At 38.2% G+C, this 19995-nt stretch overlaps 1 protein-coding gene and 1 pseudogene across 1 annotated transcript; both read left to right on the forward strand.

Moving 5' to 3' along the window:
- The first annotated feature begins 322 nt into the window (after positions 1 to 322).
- Positions 323 to 5204, forward strand: LOC138035948 (uncharacterized; annotated as a pseudogene).
- A 10647-nt stretch (positions 5205 to 15851) lies between these two features.
- LOC138035950 (uncharacterized) lies at positions 15852 to 16511 on the forward strand. The gene has a single exon (XM_068882338.1). The coding sequence runs from the start codon at positions 15852 to 15854 to the stop codon at positions 16509 to 16511; it is 660 nt and encodes a 219-aa protein (XP_068738439.1).
- Positions 16512 to 19995: the final 3484 nt, after the last annotated feature.

Below are 19995 nucleotides of genomic sequence, written 5' to 3' on the forward strand. Positions count from 1 at the left end.
CTGCTTGTGATGCCTACTAGGCTTATTTGGCGGCAGTCGCCCCATTTTCAATGTATTAAACGTACGTAACTGAAGTTGACTCGCGAACAACGAGGCGAAGAGAGAAAGGACGAACTTGTGACCCGCGTGAATTCAAACAGCGCCACACAATCTTTTTATCTGTCAACACTGTCAGTTTGGACCAATGCAAAGTCAAACCTTTTTCCAACATGGCCTTCCATTGGCTATTTATTAGTTATCTGTTCATTGTTTAATTTGCAAGATCAACCGCTGATGAATTGAATCCAAGGCTCAATTTGGAGAAATCAGATTTCATTTCAACATGGCTCCAACTAAGCGGCGGTTTTGCCCACATTGTAGAGAGAATGTGTCTGTTAGAACGTATCAAAGGCATTTTGATATCTATTTCAATACAGAAGAAGGTGAATGGCGTCAAAAAGAGTCTTCAGACGAAGACGATTGCTTAATGCAAACAGATTCATGGTCTGATTTGTTTGAAAGAAGTGAGCCAGAAGAGAATGTGGACACCGGCACGGACAAAGATGTCAACAGCGAGGCACATACGTGTACACAGACGGGATCGACACAAGGTAAGAGCTGAGTGGCCCTTTATGTTTCTTTTGTTACCCCTACTTGTCAAGTCAATCCGTCTTGTTTATTAAAATAGCGACCAAGCAAAACAACAACATGATTTTAAACGCAAATTTTCTTATTTCTACACATTTTACACGAGTTAAAATTTTTTACTGTAAGCATCATTAAATTCCTAAGTCAAATGCCGGTGATTCAACTTTTTTTTCCTCCAAAAATAGGCCTGGTTGACATGCAACATGAGCAGATGCACTGACTTGTTGTTAATTAGTGTCTTTTATTCTAACAATAGGTACTAATAAGCCACTGCATTTGAGTATGTTGCTTGTGCTTATGCTTGCATACATGTAGTTTGTGTACACCAGCCTTTAAGGTCAGAACACAATAGACAACAAGTCGCTGCAACAGGTCGCTGTGAGAAATGGCTCTGTGAGTACACACGCTGCGACAGTGCTACAATGTACTTTTACTCATCGATTTTCGTAAAAATACCAAAAGTCACACAAAGCGACTTGTTGCTGAGACCTGTCACTGCGTCATGCCGCAAGGACTTGTCGCCTTGTGTGACCCTCTATATGATTTAAGGGACAAAGGTGATAGCATGCTCACAACATGCTTCGACTTGAAAACAAAAGAAACTGGCCATAACATGCATGCTCAGCATGCTATATAGCTAGAGCACACTTTAATGAGCTTATACGTTTGTTTTATATAACACACATGAGTGTGAGCAGGCAAACACAAAAAGTGTGTTAACCTTGGAAACACAAAACCTAGCATGCGAGAGGACACAGCACACTAGTGTGTTAGTGTGCACCACGCATGTTAACTCAACCGAAACTAAACCGAAGCTTTAATTATCAACTTCCTAATCAGAAAAACAAAGCTGAAACATTTGGCCACAAACAAGTTTCGAGGATTTAAATCAGACTCTTCAATTACTTTTTTAATGAGGAGGAGGTCACAATTTTAGCTACATTTCATTTTATTGTAGAGTGCTATTCTGTGTCAACTTGCATGCTAAGCATGACATCGATCACGCTCAACCAAAACAAAGACCAAGTGTGCTAACTTGACCAAAACAAAAAGTAGTGTCATTCATTGTTTTAAACATCATATATGCGCATAAAGTGTGTCTTTGGAATGCTAAGCATGTTGTGTCAGGCTTTGTTACTGAAATCATATGGAGGGTCACATATACAGTTGAAGCTTAAGTTTTCATCTGTGATGTGACACTTTTTCACAAAGCAACTCTGGTAAATTGTTTTTTTGTAACATTGATTTTATCCTTTTCGCGAACTGTGTATTTACAGTTGTATGAGCCTGTAAAATTAATGACAAGAAACCACTTGTTCTTAGGCAGTGTTTCAAAGAGTCAATGCATCATCTATTTTTTTAATTGAATAGCCAGGTAACACACCATAATAATAATAATAATAATAATAATAATAATAATAATAATAATGATAATAATCACTTTATTTAAGTTTCAAAGTTATTTTGGCAAGCACAAGTGCTCTACTAATTGCAAGACTGCAAATCAAATTAAAGGAAATCAAATTAACCAAATAAGATGTTTGTCCTCGATGAGAGGGAAAAACCTCTCTGAGCAGAGTACAGAACCAGGAAACTCAACCCACATATGACATGGAGTCTGGGAATCGATCCTGGGCCACATTGGTGGAAGGCGAGTACTCTCACTGCGCCAGCCTTGCTCCCCTAACCAACCCTCCAAGGTTCAAATGGATTGTACATACATAACACAAATGCACAAGTTATACATGTATTAAAGTCTGGATAAATAGTGATAAATATCTTATTGCTCATTACATGTACTTGTGACCAACAGATACCGGAGGTGTTTTCATTAAGAATCTTGAAGAAGAAGATTGGCGTTTACTGAATGATAGTGATTCAGATTCGGGTGATTTTATGTATCATGAAAAGATGAGACCAGATGTTCTGCAAGAATTTTGGGACATTACAGATGAGGATGTCAATGAAGACTTCCCTCAAGGCCAGAGTAAACTACCTTCAGTTGATGTTTCTGAAACATCTAGAGTGAGCAGAAGTGCAAAAGTTATTGTTCGTTGGATGCTTATATTCCTGTGTCTTTGGTCATCATTCTGCTCACTGTCAGACAATGCATTTGAGGTGCTCCTTGCATTTTTACAGGCAGTATTTGATTCCATGGGAACTATTTTTCCATTAGTGGCAAGTTTTGCTGTTTTGTTTCCAAGGTCAGTCCATTTGCTTCGCAAACAACTTGGAGTTGATCAAGACAAGTTTATAAAGTATGTTGTGTGCCCTAAGTGTAACAGTTTATACAACTTTGATGATTGCTACGAGACGTCACAGAACAAAGGTTTCAAAGACATGCTCTTTCATCCAGTTTCCACACCATCGACAACGTTTTCGCAGAACTGCCTGCTGTGGGGAGCCACTTCTGAAAGAGGTTTCATTGAAGTCTGGTGAAACAAAACTTTACCCATTTAAAGTGTACTGCTATAATAGTATGACTGAAAATCTAAAGTACTTTCTTCAAAGGCCTGGCTTTGCTTTAAAATGTGAATTATGGAGAAGTAGCGATATTCCAGAAGGATATCTGGCAGACATATTTGATGGATGCATCTGGAAGGACTGGCAGTATGCCTATGGAAAACCTTTTCTTGCAGCACCCAGAAATTATGCTTTTATGTTGAATGTTGATTGGTTCCAGCCATTCAAGCACTCTCTATACACTGTTGGGGCATTGTACATGGTACTGATGAATCTGCCAAGGACTGAAAGGTTCAAGCCAGAGAATGTGTTTTTGGTAGGGGTCATTCCTGGACTACATGAACCCAAACTGAACATCAACACTTATTTGAAGCCCCTTGTTGCTGAGTTGAATGCCTTGTGGGAAAATGGCTTAAGTTTTAAAGCACACGAGTCTTCTACAGCACAGATATTCCGTGCAGCACTTCTTTGTGTGGGCTGTGATGTCCCAGCAGCTCGGAAGGTTTGTGGTTTCACAGGCCATGCCTCTAACAGTGGCTGTTCCAAGTGTAAAAAGTTTTTTCCAGGAACAGTGAGTACAAAGATAGATTTTTCTGGATTTGATCCCTCCCCTCCAAGAAGTAACCATGAGCACCGACAGCAAGCGCAAGATATTCTAAACCAGACCTCTGCAGGTGATTGCTCAGACTTGGAGCAGAAGTATGGCACTAGGTATAGTGAATTGATGCAGCTGTCGTACTTCGACTGTGTGCGGTATCATGTTATCGATCCTATGCACAACTTGTTCACAGGTACAGCAAAGCACATCATGAGGAACATTTGGCTTGATTCTGATAGGCCATTACTAGAAAAGAATGACCTCATTCAAATGCAGGAAAAGTTAGACAGGATTAAAGTCCCAGCCACCATTGGAAGAATGCCAAAGAAAATAAGAAACAGTTATGGAGGCTTTACTGCTGACCAGTGGAAGTCATTCACTGTTCTATTTTCTGTGTATGCACTTTGGAACATTTTACCCAAGCGTGACTTGGAATTGTGGCGTGATTTTGTCTTGGCTTGCACATACTTATGCTCAACAGTTTTAACAGAAGCCAAAGCAATGCTAGCTCATTCACACCTAAAGTTTTGCAAGCGTTTCGAAGAGTTGTATGGAAAGGACAAAGTTACACCAAATATGCATTTGCACACTCATCTTCTTAATTGTGTCCTGGATTATGGACCAGTATATGCATTTTGGCTGTTCAGCTTTGAACGTTACAACGGTATCCTTGGAGACTTTGGCACAAATCAACGGGCAGTTGAAATACAGCTAATGAGGAAATTTACTGCAAATCAATTTATGAAAGACATTCCACTTCCAACTGCTTTTGAAGAAAGTTTTAAGCCACTGCTAACAAGACTGGCCTCTAAACAGTCAGGAAGTCTGACAGACCATTCATCAGCTGAACAGGCTTGCACCTTTTCACAAGTTATTCGTGCTAGTTGCCTCTCCATTGGTCCAGTGCGAAAAGGTCATGAATGGTCCTGTGCTGATTCTCTGTGCAAATGCTGTGGATCTTCCTTTAGAGATAATTTAGATGCTGGTAGCCTTGTTCATCTAAAGAAATGCTACACTGCGATTTTCAATGGAGCAGAAGAAGATTCGGTAACACCTTACTTTGAAAGGTTTACCGCTTGCACATTTAATGGAGACTTGCTGGGATCTTGTAAGTCTAGAAGTGACAGATCTGCATTTATCTTAGCGAGATGGTGTAAACTTGGGGGAACAGTTGACAGCTCTGGAGGTGATTTGAGGCCTGGAGTTGTTGATTTTTTTATGAAGCAAAATGTGAAAGTAAGTGGGCAGTATGTGCCATGCATACTTGCATCAGTGCGTTGGTTTCAAGCACATCCCTCCCGACACTCCTAAGGAGCTCCAGTTGAAGTCTGGTGCAAGGATCTTTTTGAACCAGAAGGAGATGCAAGCTTTATACCTGTTCAAAGAATCTATGGAAAATTCACCCCAGCACTTGAGATTGTTGAGGAAGAAAATGTTCTTGTTGTTTGCCCCCTTCCACGCAAGCTGCAATGTTAGTGGGGTATTCTTAAATTTGAAAGGACTTGGGATTTCCAAAGTTTAGTGTACTATACAATGCCTAGGAAAACTAAAAATCAATAATAACCCTTACCATCTCTTAATGTGAATGCATTTTGGGCCTTGCTCTTGACAGGAAATCATGCCTCAACTTGAAAGGAGGTTTATTTTGACATCTACATCTAATATTTAACAGCACATTCAACAACATGACCTGAAGGTTGTAGAGTGCTAGGTTCTCAAGGAAATTTTGAAAAACTAAAGATAAGCTAGCCAAAAAACAAAGTGCATTGGTTTCCTATCAACTCAATGGCCACAGGTAAAATCCAGCTTACAGTGTATTTGCAAACACAACAGCTATAAAAAGTCAGTTAGGCTGATTGTGCACTCAGCCCTTCATTTCAGCATGCGAAAAGGGAAATTTCCAATGAATGGTATTAACCCTTTATCCCCTAAGAGTGACCAGCATCTATTTTCTCCTTTTAATATCACTGCTTAATCAAACACAAGGGTTATGAGAATATAGGAAAAGATCACCAAGTTATAGATGTCTTGATTGTTAAACATTCTCATCATCAGAATAATAGAAAAATTAATGTATGGAGAACATGTAGAGAATATGCATGCTGATCTCAGGGTTGAAAGGCTTGAACTTTTAAATTTATTACATGTACACAAATCACACTGGGGTTCTTATTCAAGTACTGGGTAATTGCAGTATTGCAGTACATGTAGTTAATTTCATCAAAGCGCAAACATTCAAGAAGGAAAAACCTATCCTAAACATTTTAAATCAGCAAAAGCCTGTTTTCCATAGCTTGGATATTTCCGGTATTTAAACAAGACGACTATGGAGCAAATGTCAAGTTACTACTCTGAATTTAATAAATTTGTATTGCAATGTGGTTTATACACAAATCATATAATTTATATTAAACATATCAAATAAATTACCTGCAAAGGTATTCAGATTTGTCGCAGGTAAAGCAACACAAACAATGTCTGTAAACTTCTAATAAACAGTTAACGTTCTAATGTTCAGACTGCTAAATTATACAATTTAAATCTAGTATTTCTTCATGTACTATAAAGGTACAGTGTGGATGTTGACCAATTTCCTTGTGCTGTAACAGCATAAAGTGTAGCTGTCATGTTCCTGAAAAAGACATCATCTTCATCAGTATTATAATGGTGCAGCAGAATGTCCTGTATGCTGTACATGTACAGTCAAGGTTTTCATTAAGAATTTTAGCAGTAGGAGAATAGTTTTAAGTAAGAGGAGAATTTCATATATTATAAAAGAGCAAATCTCTCTCAGGGAATGAGTAAAATGTAGCCAGCCACTTAAGAGTAGGAGCCGGAGAATTCTCTGATCTTCGATGCCTAATGAACACCCTGACATTAACAATGGCGCCACAGGGCACAAGAGCCATAAAGTAAATACTGTACAGTTGTTTCAAAACAAGTCCGGCTATGTGATTACATGTCGCTGGTTACTCTGGTCATAGCAATCAGCTCGGGCCTTGCAGCCCCTCACTTCTCACAGCCCCCTTCATTTCCAGAGTCTGATGCCTACTTCAAAACATTTTAAGCCCCTGCTGTTAAGTTAGTTATGAAAGTAGAATATTGAGAACTACTGGACATTGCATTAACCCTTTGAGCCTGAATAGTGATCAGCGTCAAATTTCTCCTTGTCATCTCACTATTTAATCAATCAGGGAGATTGTGAGGATTAACAATATTATCACCCAACATGAATTTCCTTCATATTTTAAGACCTTTTCCCCACTAGTGCTATAATAAATGTATGGGAACAAGGAAGAAAAATTTCCCTTTTGATATTGGGGATTAAAGGGTTAAAATCATTAAAGTCACTAAATTCAAAGTTGGATTTACTACAAATTATAATTTATGGTAAGGGATATTTTCCAAGGGTAAACAAGGTCACCTTTAACGGGGTGGCATATAACTACCAAACTGTTGTTACGGAAGGTTTCTAACAACCATATTTTGAAAATCAAAGCTTATAAAGAAAATCTTATTTACTCTTTGTAGTTCCTCTTACCAGTTCACTGATGTCCAAGTGGGTTTTTTAATAGTCTTTGTAACTTTTTTTTATTTTCAAAATAATTTATGAAAGATGAATACAGATGGTCCTTCATTGGATTGAATTGAAGTTCAGGTGGCAAATCACCAAGAGTGCAATATTTCGATAAAGAATAAGATGCAGCGTTGTGGCATCTTTCTTGAGATTCTTCAGCTGTTCCAGGCTCTTTTTCATTTGAACTGCAATGATCCTCTGCTTGACACTGCTCTAAACTTGGCTCTTGATCATTTTTCCTCTTTTTTAGAGCTTTATGTCTTCTTTTCAGGTAGTTATGCCTTGATTCTTTCTTGTGCTTTCCCATCTATTTAATGAAACCTACCATTAGTAATGTTCATGCTATTTTTTTATAGAATACCTGGCTATTGACAGCCCTGGAAACCCAGGGCTAGAGAGTAGGGAAGAGCTTCAACAGCAAAAAACTCTCATGAAAAAGCATAGAGAAACTTAGAGGAGCTGCTGTGGAGTGGAATCCAGATATTTTGAACCTTAGAGGGAAATAGAAATTGGTTAGGTTAACCCTCTTGTTTATTAGTAAACCATGTTTATTTACCATACAAAATGTAGGTGTTTAAAAACAAAACAAACAGTAAATTTAATATTGTTCAATCAATTCGCGTCCCAGTCAGAGAGCAGCAGGATCACTGGTCATTTTTGTTATGCAAGCATGTTTAGCCATGACTTGTCAACTGAACTCCAGCTTGGATGTGTATGCTGGAGTTTGACCTAGCCAAAGATAGTCAACGAGGATCACGAATTTCAACATGTCTCATCTGCAGTTCACCTAACATGATTTTAAATAGTCACAGTTGTTTATTCACAATCATTGGGATATAATGAACTCACACCTGGCCTTTCGTTTAAGAACATTGGCACGATAGCTCATGCAGTTAGAGTGCTGTACTATTACCTCAGAGGCCATGGGTTCAAATCCTGTGTCAAGCCAGAACATTTTTCAGATTTCATTTCAACTGTGCCAATCACAGACTTCACTCATAGTAGCCCTCATGTATTGTTAAATGATTGCACGCGTGAAATGACTTTTGGTCAAGCTGCCCTCTATCCTGAGTGAACAGAAAACAAAAAGCAACTAGCTACTCCATATACAAACATGTCCCTAGGGCTCTTCCAGTTAAGCTTATTTTTAAACTTTTTTTGTGCGTTAAGATTCTTGTTCGCCCCTGTTATTTGCCCCTGGTTAAGCAGTTTAACCCTTTAAGTCTTGGTATTAAAATGGAAATTCTCCTTACTAATCTTAGCTCATAACTGATAATCATTTCTTCATTTAATCTCTACACATTCAATAGACATTTCCCTTTGGAGATCGTTTAATTCATTCTCATAACCTGTTCTCTTTGTCAAGTATCGATACTGTGAGGAGAAAACTATCTTTGTGCTTTACAAAAAGGTCAACATGGCAATAGCAATTATTTATAGGCTTAATTTGTTCGATTAACGCGTTCACAGATGTCCTATTCTTAATACCTTACGAAAGAAGTAATAGACAATTAAAATGTTGAAATTACGTACCGTTTGAATTCCTGAGCGGTTTCTAGCTCTCAATAAAAACTCTGTTCCCCAAAAAATCCTTACGTTTGAGTTGGTCATGATCATGCGTCGTATTGTTCCACGAAGGACTACCGCTGACTGGCAGTAATAAAAAATGGTCGTCAAATCGGTCGTCAAAGACAGCCCATGGAATGAATCCAACAACTACAGATACTTTCAAGATTTAGTGAAACACAAGATCATTAGATTTAAGCGCAAGTTAACATTATGTAGCAAAAACAAACGAAATTAGAAATTACATGTAAATCGTTTAAAAGCGACTGAAATTGTTTGAAAAATCTATCCATCCCGTGATCGTGAACTCCAAAAACTGCGTACAATAATGGAGCAACAATGGTCGAAGTGTTAACAATTGGTTAAGTGCTAGCAAAGATTGTTTTTGGGTTACGATTTGATCATATTTACTCTATACAGTAAAATCATAAATTTACAGTAAGATTTCTGTGGCACCAAATATGACGTATACACTCGTTATCTTTAAAACAATTAGTAAAGTGGTAGCAAAGATTGTTTTTTCATCGTGGTTTGATCATATTTGACTCTATACTGTAAACTGATAAATTTACAGTACATTTGCTATGGCACCAAATATGGGGTATATTTTTGTTACCTTTACTACAGGACAAAATTGCAGCAAAATTGATTCAAAACAACAAATTTACTACAAGAGGCATAGTTAAAGCAAAATTAGTGTAAAACTAATGTTTGCTTTATATTTCCGCCGCCATTGCATGAAAGCAAACTTTCATCTTTGAACAACATTTGCGTTTTGTGCAAATATGATGCAACGTTGGTGCTCCAAATTTGCTACAGATTTGCTCAAGTGGCAAACCTAGGTAAATTCATTTTTTCGTGCAGAGCGGAAAGAGCAGAGCGGTGCAGAGTGCAAGAGCGGTTAGTGAGAATCGAAAATGTATTATCATTGGCCCATTCCATATGGAGGGGAACCAATCACCGTGGTGTATTTTCGATCCACTCTATTATGAAACTAGGTTGTGCTTGTTTTGAAGGCTTTATTCGTGTATGAATGATTGCAGTTTTTCGAGCCTGAAGATACACACTCAAGCATGTGCACTATGTGTTTTATTTCCCTGCCTTGAAAAAAGGATAAAGATTAGTGACAGGCCTGCACGGACTCCCTGTGTGATTTAATTGTAGATGAATGTAGCCTTCAGTGGCTTAATTAGTGACAGGCATATACGGACTCCCTACTTGATTTAGTTGTAATTGAATGTAGCCTTCATAACTTAGCTTTAACTAGCCTGTCTGAAAGAGATTTACCTCTTCTGTACGATAGGATTGGCGGATTCTGGAAGATAGTGTTCAGCAAAGGCTGATTTTGTATTAAGTCCCAGTTTAGCATGAGTATATTTTTAAGGTTACCCACCGATGGGTGGTATGTTGTGACAAATGGCAAGATTTGCTTCCGTTTGCTTTTTGTTGGAGTGCCGACTGTCTTCTGGCGAAGTTGACTTCTGATAACGTTGTTTGTATCATCTTGTGAGGATAGCAGCGCGCAATGAGGCGCGATTTAAAATTGGTGATACTGTCATTAAAGGCTGTCTCAGAAGAGTTTGTTCTAAGGAGTCTAAGGGCTTCACCTTTAATAAAACCCTTTTTCACGCCTGGTGGGTGGCTCGAGGTAAAATGTGTGTACTGAAAGGTTTCAGTCGGCTTGTAATGTGTTCGGATGTCAAAGATCGATTCGTTTCTGAATCTTTCTCCTTTAGATATGTTTGTGTCGAGAAATGTTATTTCTATCTCTGAGATTTCAGCCGTGAATTTGATTGTAGGGTGGAAGTTGTTAGCTTGTTTTATGAACAGGTTTATTTCCTTTATGTTGGAATCCCATAATGAGAAAATGTCGTCAATGTAACGTTTCCACTTTATTGGTTTTGTGTTGCTTTGGTTTATCAATTTTGTTTCTATTTCCGCCATGAAGATGTTGGCAAATGCAACTGCCATTTTCGTACCCATTGCAGTTCCATGGGTCTGGAGGTAATTTTTTCCAATAAATTGGAATGAATTCTCTCCAAGGATAAGGCAAAGCATTTCTTTGAGATTGTGGGATGGGATGGGAGGGTTGTAGTTGTGAAAATTTTCGTATGCTTTGCTTAGTGTTGTAATACCCTCCTCTTGCGGTATGTTTGTATACAAGCTTGTTACATCCATAGACACCAAAATAGTATTTTGAGGGACCTTTGTCTTCTCTTTAAAGTTTATGAAGTGTGTTGTATCCTTAAGATACGATTTCTGTGACTGTGCAATCGGCTGTAGTAATTTGTCCACGGCCTTCGCAGCCCAAAATAATTGGTCTACCGACCGGATTTTGTTTGTGGATTTTAGTGAGCGTATAGAATATTGGGATTCTAGGGGGATTGCGTGTTTGAGAAAACATTTTTTAGTCATGTCATCAATATAGTTGTTTTGGTGAAGACGTGTGACAAGCTCATTAACTCTTTGTAATATTTCTTCCGCCATGGCGTTTTTGAGAGGTTTATAATGTTCTCTATTGTTGAGATGAGTTTGAGCTTCTTGTATTTTATCACACTTGTTCATTATGACAGTTGTTGTTCCTTTATCTGCCTTTTTGAGAATGATCTCAGTGTTGTTAACGAGCTCTGTAAGGGCTTTGTATTCGTTGTGTGACAGATTGTTTTTAGGGTTTGATGGTTTGATCTCTGCAAGTTGGATCTTGTCTCCAAGATGTTGCATAACAAATCAGCATCCATGATGCCATCAAAGATGTTGTGGCACCATGTCTGCTAATTCCCGCCCAGACATGAACCTTCAGCTGATGTTTTGGTTTTGGTTTTCGCTTTACTGGCTCGTTTACCTTCCTGTAACAGGTGCGCTGATACTGGACCAGGGAAATGGAACACTTGTCGCTGAAAATGACGTTGTCAAAAGTATCGCCACTCTCTTTGATGTGCTGAGCGTACACCAGTCTATTCACTTTGTTGGCGTTGCGTATCAGCTGACAGTAAGCAGTTCGCTGTGGAGTCCAGCCTTGTTGGTTCCGAGATCTTCGCACTGTGGACGAAGTCAATGCAACGCCCCGCTTCGCCAACTTCTTTTCGATCTGAGCACTCGTCATCTTATCATTGCTTCGCATTTGCTGATCTATAATAGCTTGGGGAGTCTTCCAGAACGTGGTAGATTTGCTACCGAGCCGGTGAGTCAAAGCTTTTTGATAATTCGTGTTACACTGGCAAAGCTGACGAGTAAGCCTTCTCCTTTCAACAATTTAAATATCTCAGCTGGGTGGAGATCTTGCTTGTAAAGAGCCTCGATTTGTGTTCGCATGTAATTGGCAACTTTTGGCATGATTACCACCAGAGAGTTTCAACAGGAATGATTGTAAGTGCACGCTAGCACCATTGAACTCAAGCGGTTGCTATGGTGATACAAAAAGAAGTATGCACAGTCTGGGTTACGAAAACATGGCGTATGTTGTCGAGTGGCCTTTTAGAGCCAAGAAACGACCGAAGAATAATTGTGTAAAGAGCTGGGTTGCTTTTAACGTGAACTAAACAGTAAAAGGAACCTTTGGAGTATATCTAGGTGAGTCTTGTAGAACTGTTATGTAAATGAACAAGAGTTTGTTGTAGAGCTTACACATTGTGAAATGATGGCACAAAAGAATCATCGCGTCAGATTTGAACTTGGCAAATTTTTGTCCAGAAAATATGTGGGACTGTCCGAGAAGAGCAAATAAAGAGCGAAATTTCGAAAGTCACGAAAATTTGAAGTCAATTTTCGTTCCAAGGGAATTTTGGTTCGAAAATTCACGTAGTTGGAAACAATATGACTTTCGAATTATCATGACTTTTCGTTGAAAATTCGCTTTTATCGAAAATTGGATATTTTTTTGTCAAAAAGCCAGGAAAAGCTGTCAATTTCGGCGAAATACGCTTGCATTACTTTTGCAGGATACTGTATATGCCATGCGATAGGATTTAGGCAGATGGTAAATAGCCTAACGCAGAACTAGTCACCTTGTAATATTGCTTGCTTGAGTTGGCTCTGTCCAATTTATTCCTTGACTTCCAGAGTAATTTTCTAGTGTTTTATTGTATTGCTGATAAACTGTGCGATTTTGGTTGGTATACTATGTATTTGCAGGCAAAAGTTCAACCAGTTGTGATTTATCGAGCCAAACACCTTCTTTACATCTATCCACGTGCATGATAGATTATTTCGATCAAATTGGGCGTCCTCTTTGTCAATCAATAAATTATCGATGCATCCCATTGATCCTGCTGTACATCCACGCTGATCGATTGGCATGTAATTGTATTTTTCCTGATGTTTTCTTAGTCTTTCATCAATAACTGATATTACTAGCTTGTACATGGTGTTAAAGAGTGTTAATGGCCTGAGATCTTTGGTGTCATGATGCACTTTCCTTCACATAGCCATTGGGGTAGAGATTGTTCATTGTTGATGATCTTCGTTAAAGCAGCTGCTATTCCTTCATGGGCTGCTGCTATTTTTTTCATCCAATAGTTGGTAATCGTATGGACTCCAGGAGAACTCCAATTCCTTTTACTACATATACTTGACTTTGCCACTTTCCTGTATGGTTATTAAGTCATCAGACTGGTGGTATAACTTCATTGATGGCTTCTTTCATCTTCTTTTATCCATTTTGCATCTAAGTTAGTTTCTTTATTATCTACCAGATGCGTCTCCAAAACTCTTCAAAGTTGTTCTTGGTTAGCTCAGTGTCAGGTGTTTGGTTGTTGTCGTTGATTGGATCTGTATATGTTGGGCGTTTGTCGACTGGGTCATTCTTGATTATGGTTCTGCAATGATCGTAAGACTTTCCTTCGTTATTATCAAACCACTTGTTTGCATTTCGCTGTTTGAGTCCTTCGAGTTTTTTATTGAGCTTGATTTTACTGACATGGAGTTTATTGATCTTTTTGTCTTTCAGTTGGAGTAGGTTGTCCTTCGTAAAATTTTGCTTTTCATGTCTCTTTGCATCCGCATACCTTTGTTGCCACTTTGGTGTTTTTCCTTTGTACTGTTGTTATGTTGTTATTGTTGTTTCTTGCCAGAGTTGTTTTTCCATGGAACCGCAACAGAATATATCGCACTATTTGCCTCCCAGAGATATGTTGATGGGTCTGTGTCTGGTTCTGTTGTTATTAGTGTGTTAAATATTTCAGTTAATGCTTGGGTGTCTTCACAATATTTGCATATTGGTCTCTCAGATTTTGTGAACTTTTAACTAAAGATTCGCAGCCTTTTCCTTCCCATATGGTCTTCGTCAATTCCATGATACCAATTTTTCTTCCATTACGTTTCCTTGGGCATTGTGGTGACTTGTGTAATTCCTCCTTGCTTCTATTACAGCAAAATTTATTTCCATGGTCCACTTAGTTCTTGCACAGTGTTCTACAGCACTTGTTTGTCCATCTACCAAGGGTTGAAGTATTTTGGTTGTTTTCCAGATTGCGAGTAGACACATTATTTAAGTGTCAAAATTGATGTTTTAGGGTGAGCAAGAGAACTTGCGTCCTCACACTTTCATGCTCACGTATTATTATTATTATTATTATTATTATTATTATCGTTCACTAACAGTAAGTATGCTACATGGTAATCACAAGATTAATAATTATTGGTTGAATGAATAATCTTGTGTTTATCACTATTTGTTAGTAGACTGTACTACTTGGGGTAGTTTCTAAAGAAACTGTGGTACTGCGTCGGTTGAGAAGTAGTATACAAAAATTTGGTTTTATCAACGGAGTTGATAATGTAAATTGGTCACCGCACAGAGATTCTAAAAGCTGACGTTTCGAGCGTTAGCCCTCCGCTCGCTTTCGCTCTGACGAAGGGCTAACGCTCGAAACGTCAGCTATTAGAATCTCTGTACGGTGGCCAATTTACATTATCAACTCTGTTGATAAAACCAAATTTTTGTACTTTTACAGGCTGCATATATTCTGCATATATTCTTACTCTTGTTGTATATTTCACTAGCACAAGAATTTGAGATTATTTCATTTATTTACCCACCCTACCCATGTACCTGGGGCAGTTTTGGTTTGTTGGTTTTAACCTTTTCGTCTTTGATTAGAATGAACAGACCGGCATTCAGTTATTTCTTTCAACTTTTGTAATATTATTTATATTGTCATTTCATAATAATAAACTATAATAATAAGCCATGTATGTTTTGGCTTAAGCTGGTGTTACACGAGATGATTTGCAACAATAATTTTTAAAGTAATACAGCATTGCAATATTCTTGTAACATTGGTCGAAATGTAGACTCGGAAAAATATCTGAGTCCCAGATGGGATTTGAACCCACGACCCTCCGTGATCTAGTCGGATGCTCTAACCACTGAGCTACTGGAGACTCTATGGTGAGCAAGGGTCAATTTGTGGGTCTCAACTGGAACCGCATCACGTGGCTACACAGCCAAGTATTGACTAGCATATTTGAAACTCACTAACAGCATTCAATTAAATAAATAACGAGATTTCTTTCCTTTGTCGGTATTCAAACCTCAAACTATTCAAATTTCTGTATGAATAGGATTAGGGTAACTTATTAAGTAATATTGTTAAATTTACCCTTTTCAACATCTCCTTCTCAACTTGTGCAACTCTTACAGCCAGTTCATCATTCTTTTTCAATAGGTCTTTTGCGTTACACTTGGCAAGCTCTCTGAAAATGAAGGTGAGGTGATCCACCTCTTTCTGCCAGCTCTCCAGCCGTTTCTCTAAATTTTCATTCAAAGCTATAAAAAAGGAGCTGCTGAGTCAAATATCTTTGCATGTACTAGCACTAGGGGGACTGGGACTGGTGGTCAAACATGGCGGTCCGCTTTTTCTCCTAAGGAATGATTCTTCCCAAATAGAATCCTCAAAAGGGCCCCCAAGAAACTTTTTAAAGCGTAAAATGACACGTGGAAATCGCCGTCGGCAACGAAGTGAACTGAGTAGCGCGTGAAGCGAGAACTCTTCTCCTGCTGCGAAACGACCCAACGAAGAAATGTCGGTAGAGCAATGGAATAAAACTCACGATGATATGTGGAAAATGTTACTGGACATCAAGTCAGATCTGAGCAAGATACTTACCGAAAATCTAGCCCTACGTAAAGATGTGGAAGAACTGAAGGCTGCAGTACATTTCAACGATTCGAATATGTCTGCTCTAAAGACAGCAGTCGATCAAATCGCTGCTTCAGTAAAGAAGTACGAGGAGGACTTAGCGCAGCACAAAAGCGCCATCAGTAAACTGGACAAAAGTTTTCACGACCTTGAAGTGAATCAAGACTCTTTGGAGCAGTACACTAGAAAATATAATGTTGAGATTCATGGTTTCCCTGAACAACAGGATGAAAATTTAAAAGATATCATCAGTTCTATTGCGGGTAAATTAAATGTCAATATACGCAGCCAAGATATCGACATTGTGCATCGTCTTTACAGAAAGCCTCCGACTGTAAAGCCAATCATTGTACGTTTCTCATCGTACACCAAGAAACAAGAATTTTATCAAGCTCGCTTCAAGCTACGTGAGGTTGACCTCAGCAGCCTCTTTCCTGGTGAGGCCTTGCATACCTTGTACATTAACGAGAACCTCACATCGAGAAGGAAGGAACTCCTAGCAAAGACTCTCAGTTTAAAGAAGGATAAATCCTGCCATTGAGTCTGGACCATGGACGGAAAAATTTTTCTACGTTTATCTGAAGGTACTAAGGCCATCAAGATTTACGAAGAGGCCGATTTAGATAAGTTTAAATAACTGATGAATAACCTGCTTTTCACTAGGTGAGGTGAGGTGAGTTTTACATAACTTCCTTATTACCGTTTAACTTCCTTCTTATCGGGGCCCTTAGAGCTTCTATGGGATAGACCTATAATTTCGTTCCATTAGTCATTTCTCTTCCTCCGCCTGCTGAGATCAGTTTTGCCACTCGTTTTTTCCAGGTCGATTATGGTCTTTTTAATTACCTTTGTTTATTTTTTTTCTTGTTTGTACTTTAGTTTTTTTTTCTCCATCAGCTTATTTTGTCCCTTTTGTTGTAAGGCTAATCTATTCACTGTTTTCTCTAATGCCAATTTCTGGCTTATTTTTTGCTTAGCTTTCTCAACATGGCAACTAAATTCTGCACGTAAAGCGAAGCGGCTCTCTGGAAGTTATTTTGGTATCTATGCTAATTTTCTCCAACTGCTATTAACACCTAGTAGACAAGCGGAACATCAAATGTTATTACCTTTTATTCTTTTTTTTTCAGTGACAATGAAATTAAAATAATTTCGCTCAATGTGCGGGGCTTAGGGAATAGCACCAAAGAAGAGAAATTTTCAACTGGCTTCGTGCAAAAAAAATGTCGATTTACATGTTACAAGAAGTTCATTGTTCTGCTGAAACATCTGATTTATGGTCGACAGAGTGGGGATACCATAGTCTTTTCTGTAGTTTTTCGAGTAGAAAATCTGGAGTATGTATTCTTTTCAACAATAACTTTGAACTAAAAGTTTTGAAGACTTTTATGGATAATGAAGGCCGGTATATTTTATGCGATATGATGGCAAACGGGAAAAACATCACTCTTGTGAATTTATACGCGCCAAATGATGATAATCCCAATTTTTTTAACACTTTGTTTACACACCTTTTGGATTTTCAATGCGAAGAAATAATTATTGGAGGTGATTTCAACTTGGTTTTGGATATAGAAAAAGACAAAAGTGGAGGGTTAGCAAGAACTCATCTAAACGCTAAAAAAGTCGTAAACGATTTCTGTGAAAATATGGATCTTGTTGATGCCTGGCGGATTCTAAACCCGGATATTAGTAGATTCACATGGCGCCAAAACCACCCTGAAGTACACTGTAGACTTGATATCTTCTTGGTATCTCAAAGCATCTTGGGTAACGTCACTCGTACTGATATAACACCTGGCTTCCAGACCGATCATTCCATGATATCTCTAAATATATCCTCCCATACTAACAAAAGAGGTCCTGGCTTTTGGAAATTGAATACATCTCTTTTAAACGAAGAGATTTACATAAATCTAATGAAGGAAGCTATTCGTGAAACTCAAGAGGAATACAAGGACGACGCCTCAGTAAGTGCGACCCTACTATGGGATGTGATTAAATTAAAAGTACGCGAAAAATCTCTTGAGTTTGCTGCGGGAAAAAAACGTAAAACTTGCAGTAAACAAGCTATCCTTGAGAATACAATATCCCGATTGGAAAGAGAGCTGGAATCCTTGAACTTAGAACAACAACGTCAAGAGCCCATACTTGAAAATCTTGAAGCTTCAAAACTAGAATTAGAGGAAATCGTTAAAATGCGCACCAAAGGAGCTATCCTAAGATGTAAAGCTAAATGGTACAATGAAGGAGAAAAGAACACACAATACTTCTTAAATCTTGAAAAACGTCACTTTAAACTTAGTACTATAAGTCAGCTTAAGACAAGGGACAACACTTACATCACTTCCAATAAAGACATCCTTTCTACTGCTGAGGTCTTTTATCGGGATTTGTATCAGTCTCCGCTCCTTCCAATGACAGAAAAACTATTTCGAAAATGTAAATAGTTCTAGGTTAGACCAAAGCGGAGTTTGTCACTGTGAAGGGCTGCTGACTAAACAAGAATGTTTTGAAGCGCTTAAAGACATGCATTCAGACAAATCCCCTGGTAGTGACGGCCTCCCGGCAGAGTTCTATAGCACTTTTTGGAACGAAATAGCCGGACCTTTGTTAAAGGCACTAAATCATGCATATGAGACAGGTAATCTCTCCATTACTCAAAAACGTGGAATCATTAAGCTAATTCTTAAGAAAGATGCAGATCCACATTTGATAAAAAAATTGAGGCCATTAACTCTTTTAAACGGTGATTAAAGATAGCTATGAAAGCCATCGCAAATAGGCTAAAGAATGCTAATTGACAACGACCAAACAGGTTTTATTAAAGGTCGCTTTATAGGGGAAAACATACTTTTAATTGACAGCATCATTAAATATGCTTCCTCAAAAAACATCCCAGGCCTCTTACTGTTTGTTGATTTTGAAAAAGCCTTTGATTCCTTGGATTGGACCTTTATTATCAGAACTTTAGAAAATTTTGGTTTTGGCCCATCTTTTATTCATTGGATCAAGCTTTTCTACACAGATGTAAAGAGCTGCGTTTTGAACAATGGTTGGGCAAGCAATACCTTTAAACTTCAAAGAGGGGTCAGGCAAGGCTGTCCTCTTTCTCCCTATCTTTTTATTTATCGGCCAAAATATTAGCAAAGGCAGTCAGAAAGAATAATATAATCAAGGGAATTTGTGTGAATAATCAAGAGATAAAACTAAGCCAATACGCTGATGATACTACCTTTATTCTTGATGGAATGAAAGAATCCTTGACAGCTACCTTTCACCTACTTGAGAGTTTTAGTCTCTCTTCCGGCCTTAGAATTAAGTGTAAAAAAACTGAAGCATTGTGGATCGGTTCTTGTGTAGGTAAAGAAGAAAATCTCCTCCCAGAAAAAAATATCCAATGGAATGAAAGTAAAGTTAAATTTTTGGGTGTCTGGCTCTCTACAGATCCCAACATCACCTTGAGAACCAATTATGACGAAAAATTGGAAAAAATTCGAATTGTTTTAAATAGCTGGAAACTTAGACGATTAACACTGATAGGAAAAATTGTTGTTCTTAAGAGTTTAGCTGCTTCAAATTTATGCTATATATTAGCGCCACTGGAAACTGACGAAAGATTTCTCAAAAAGATAAATCAAATATTTTATGATTTTTTATGGAATAACAAAGGAGATAAGATTAAACGTAGTGTTTTGATTAACAATTATGACAAAGGGGGGCTCAAAATGATCGACATCTTCTCGTACAATAAATCCCTTAAATTAGCTTGGGTAAAAAAGTATCTTGATGCGGAAAATATGGGAAAATGGAAACTCTTCTTTGGGGAAGAACTCGAGAAATATGGTGGAAAGCTTTTTGTCAGTGGTAACCTCAATAAAAAGGATACTATGGAGATAACTGATGTAAACAACACCCTAATCTGAGAAATTCTGAGTTTTTGGGCAGAAGTTAATTTCGAAGGGTCGGTCAAATCGCAGAATCAGTTCTTGGAACAACCTCTATGGCACAACTCATTAATTAAA

This window comes from Montipora capricornis, unplaced genomic scaffold (genome assembly GCF_036669925.1).
Source record: "Montipora capricornis isolate CH-2021 unplaced genomic scaffold, ASM3666992v2 scaffold_439, whole genome shotgun sequence".
NCBI classification, from domain to species: domain Eukaryota; kingdom Metazoa; phylum Cnidaria; class Anthozoa; order Scleractinia; family Acroporidae; genus Montipora; species Montipora capricornis.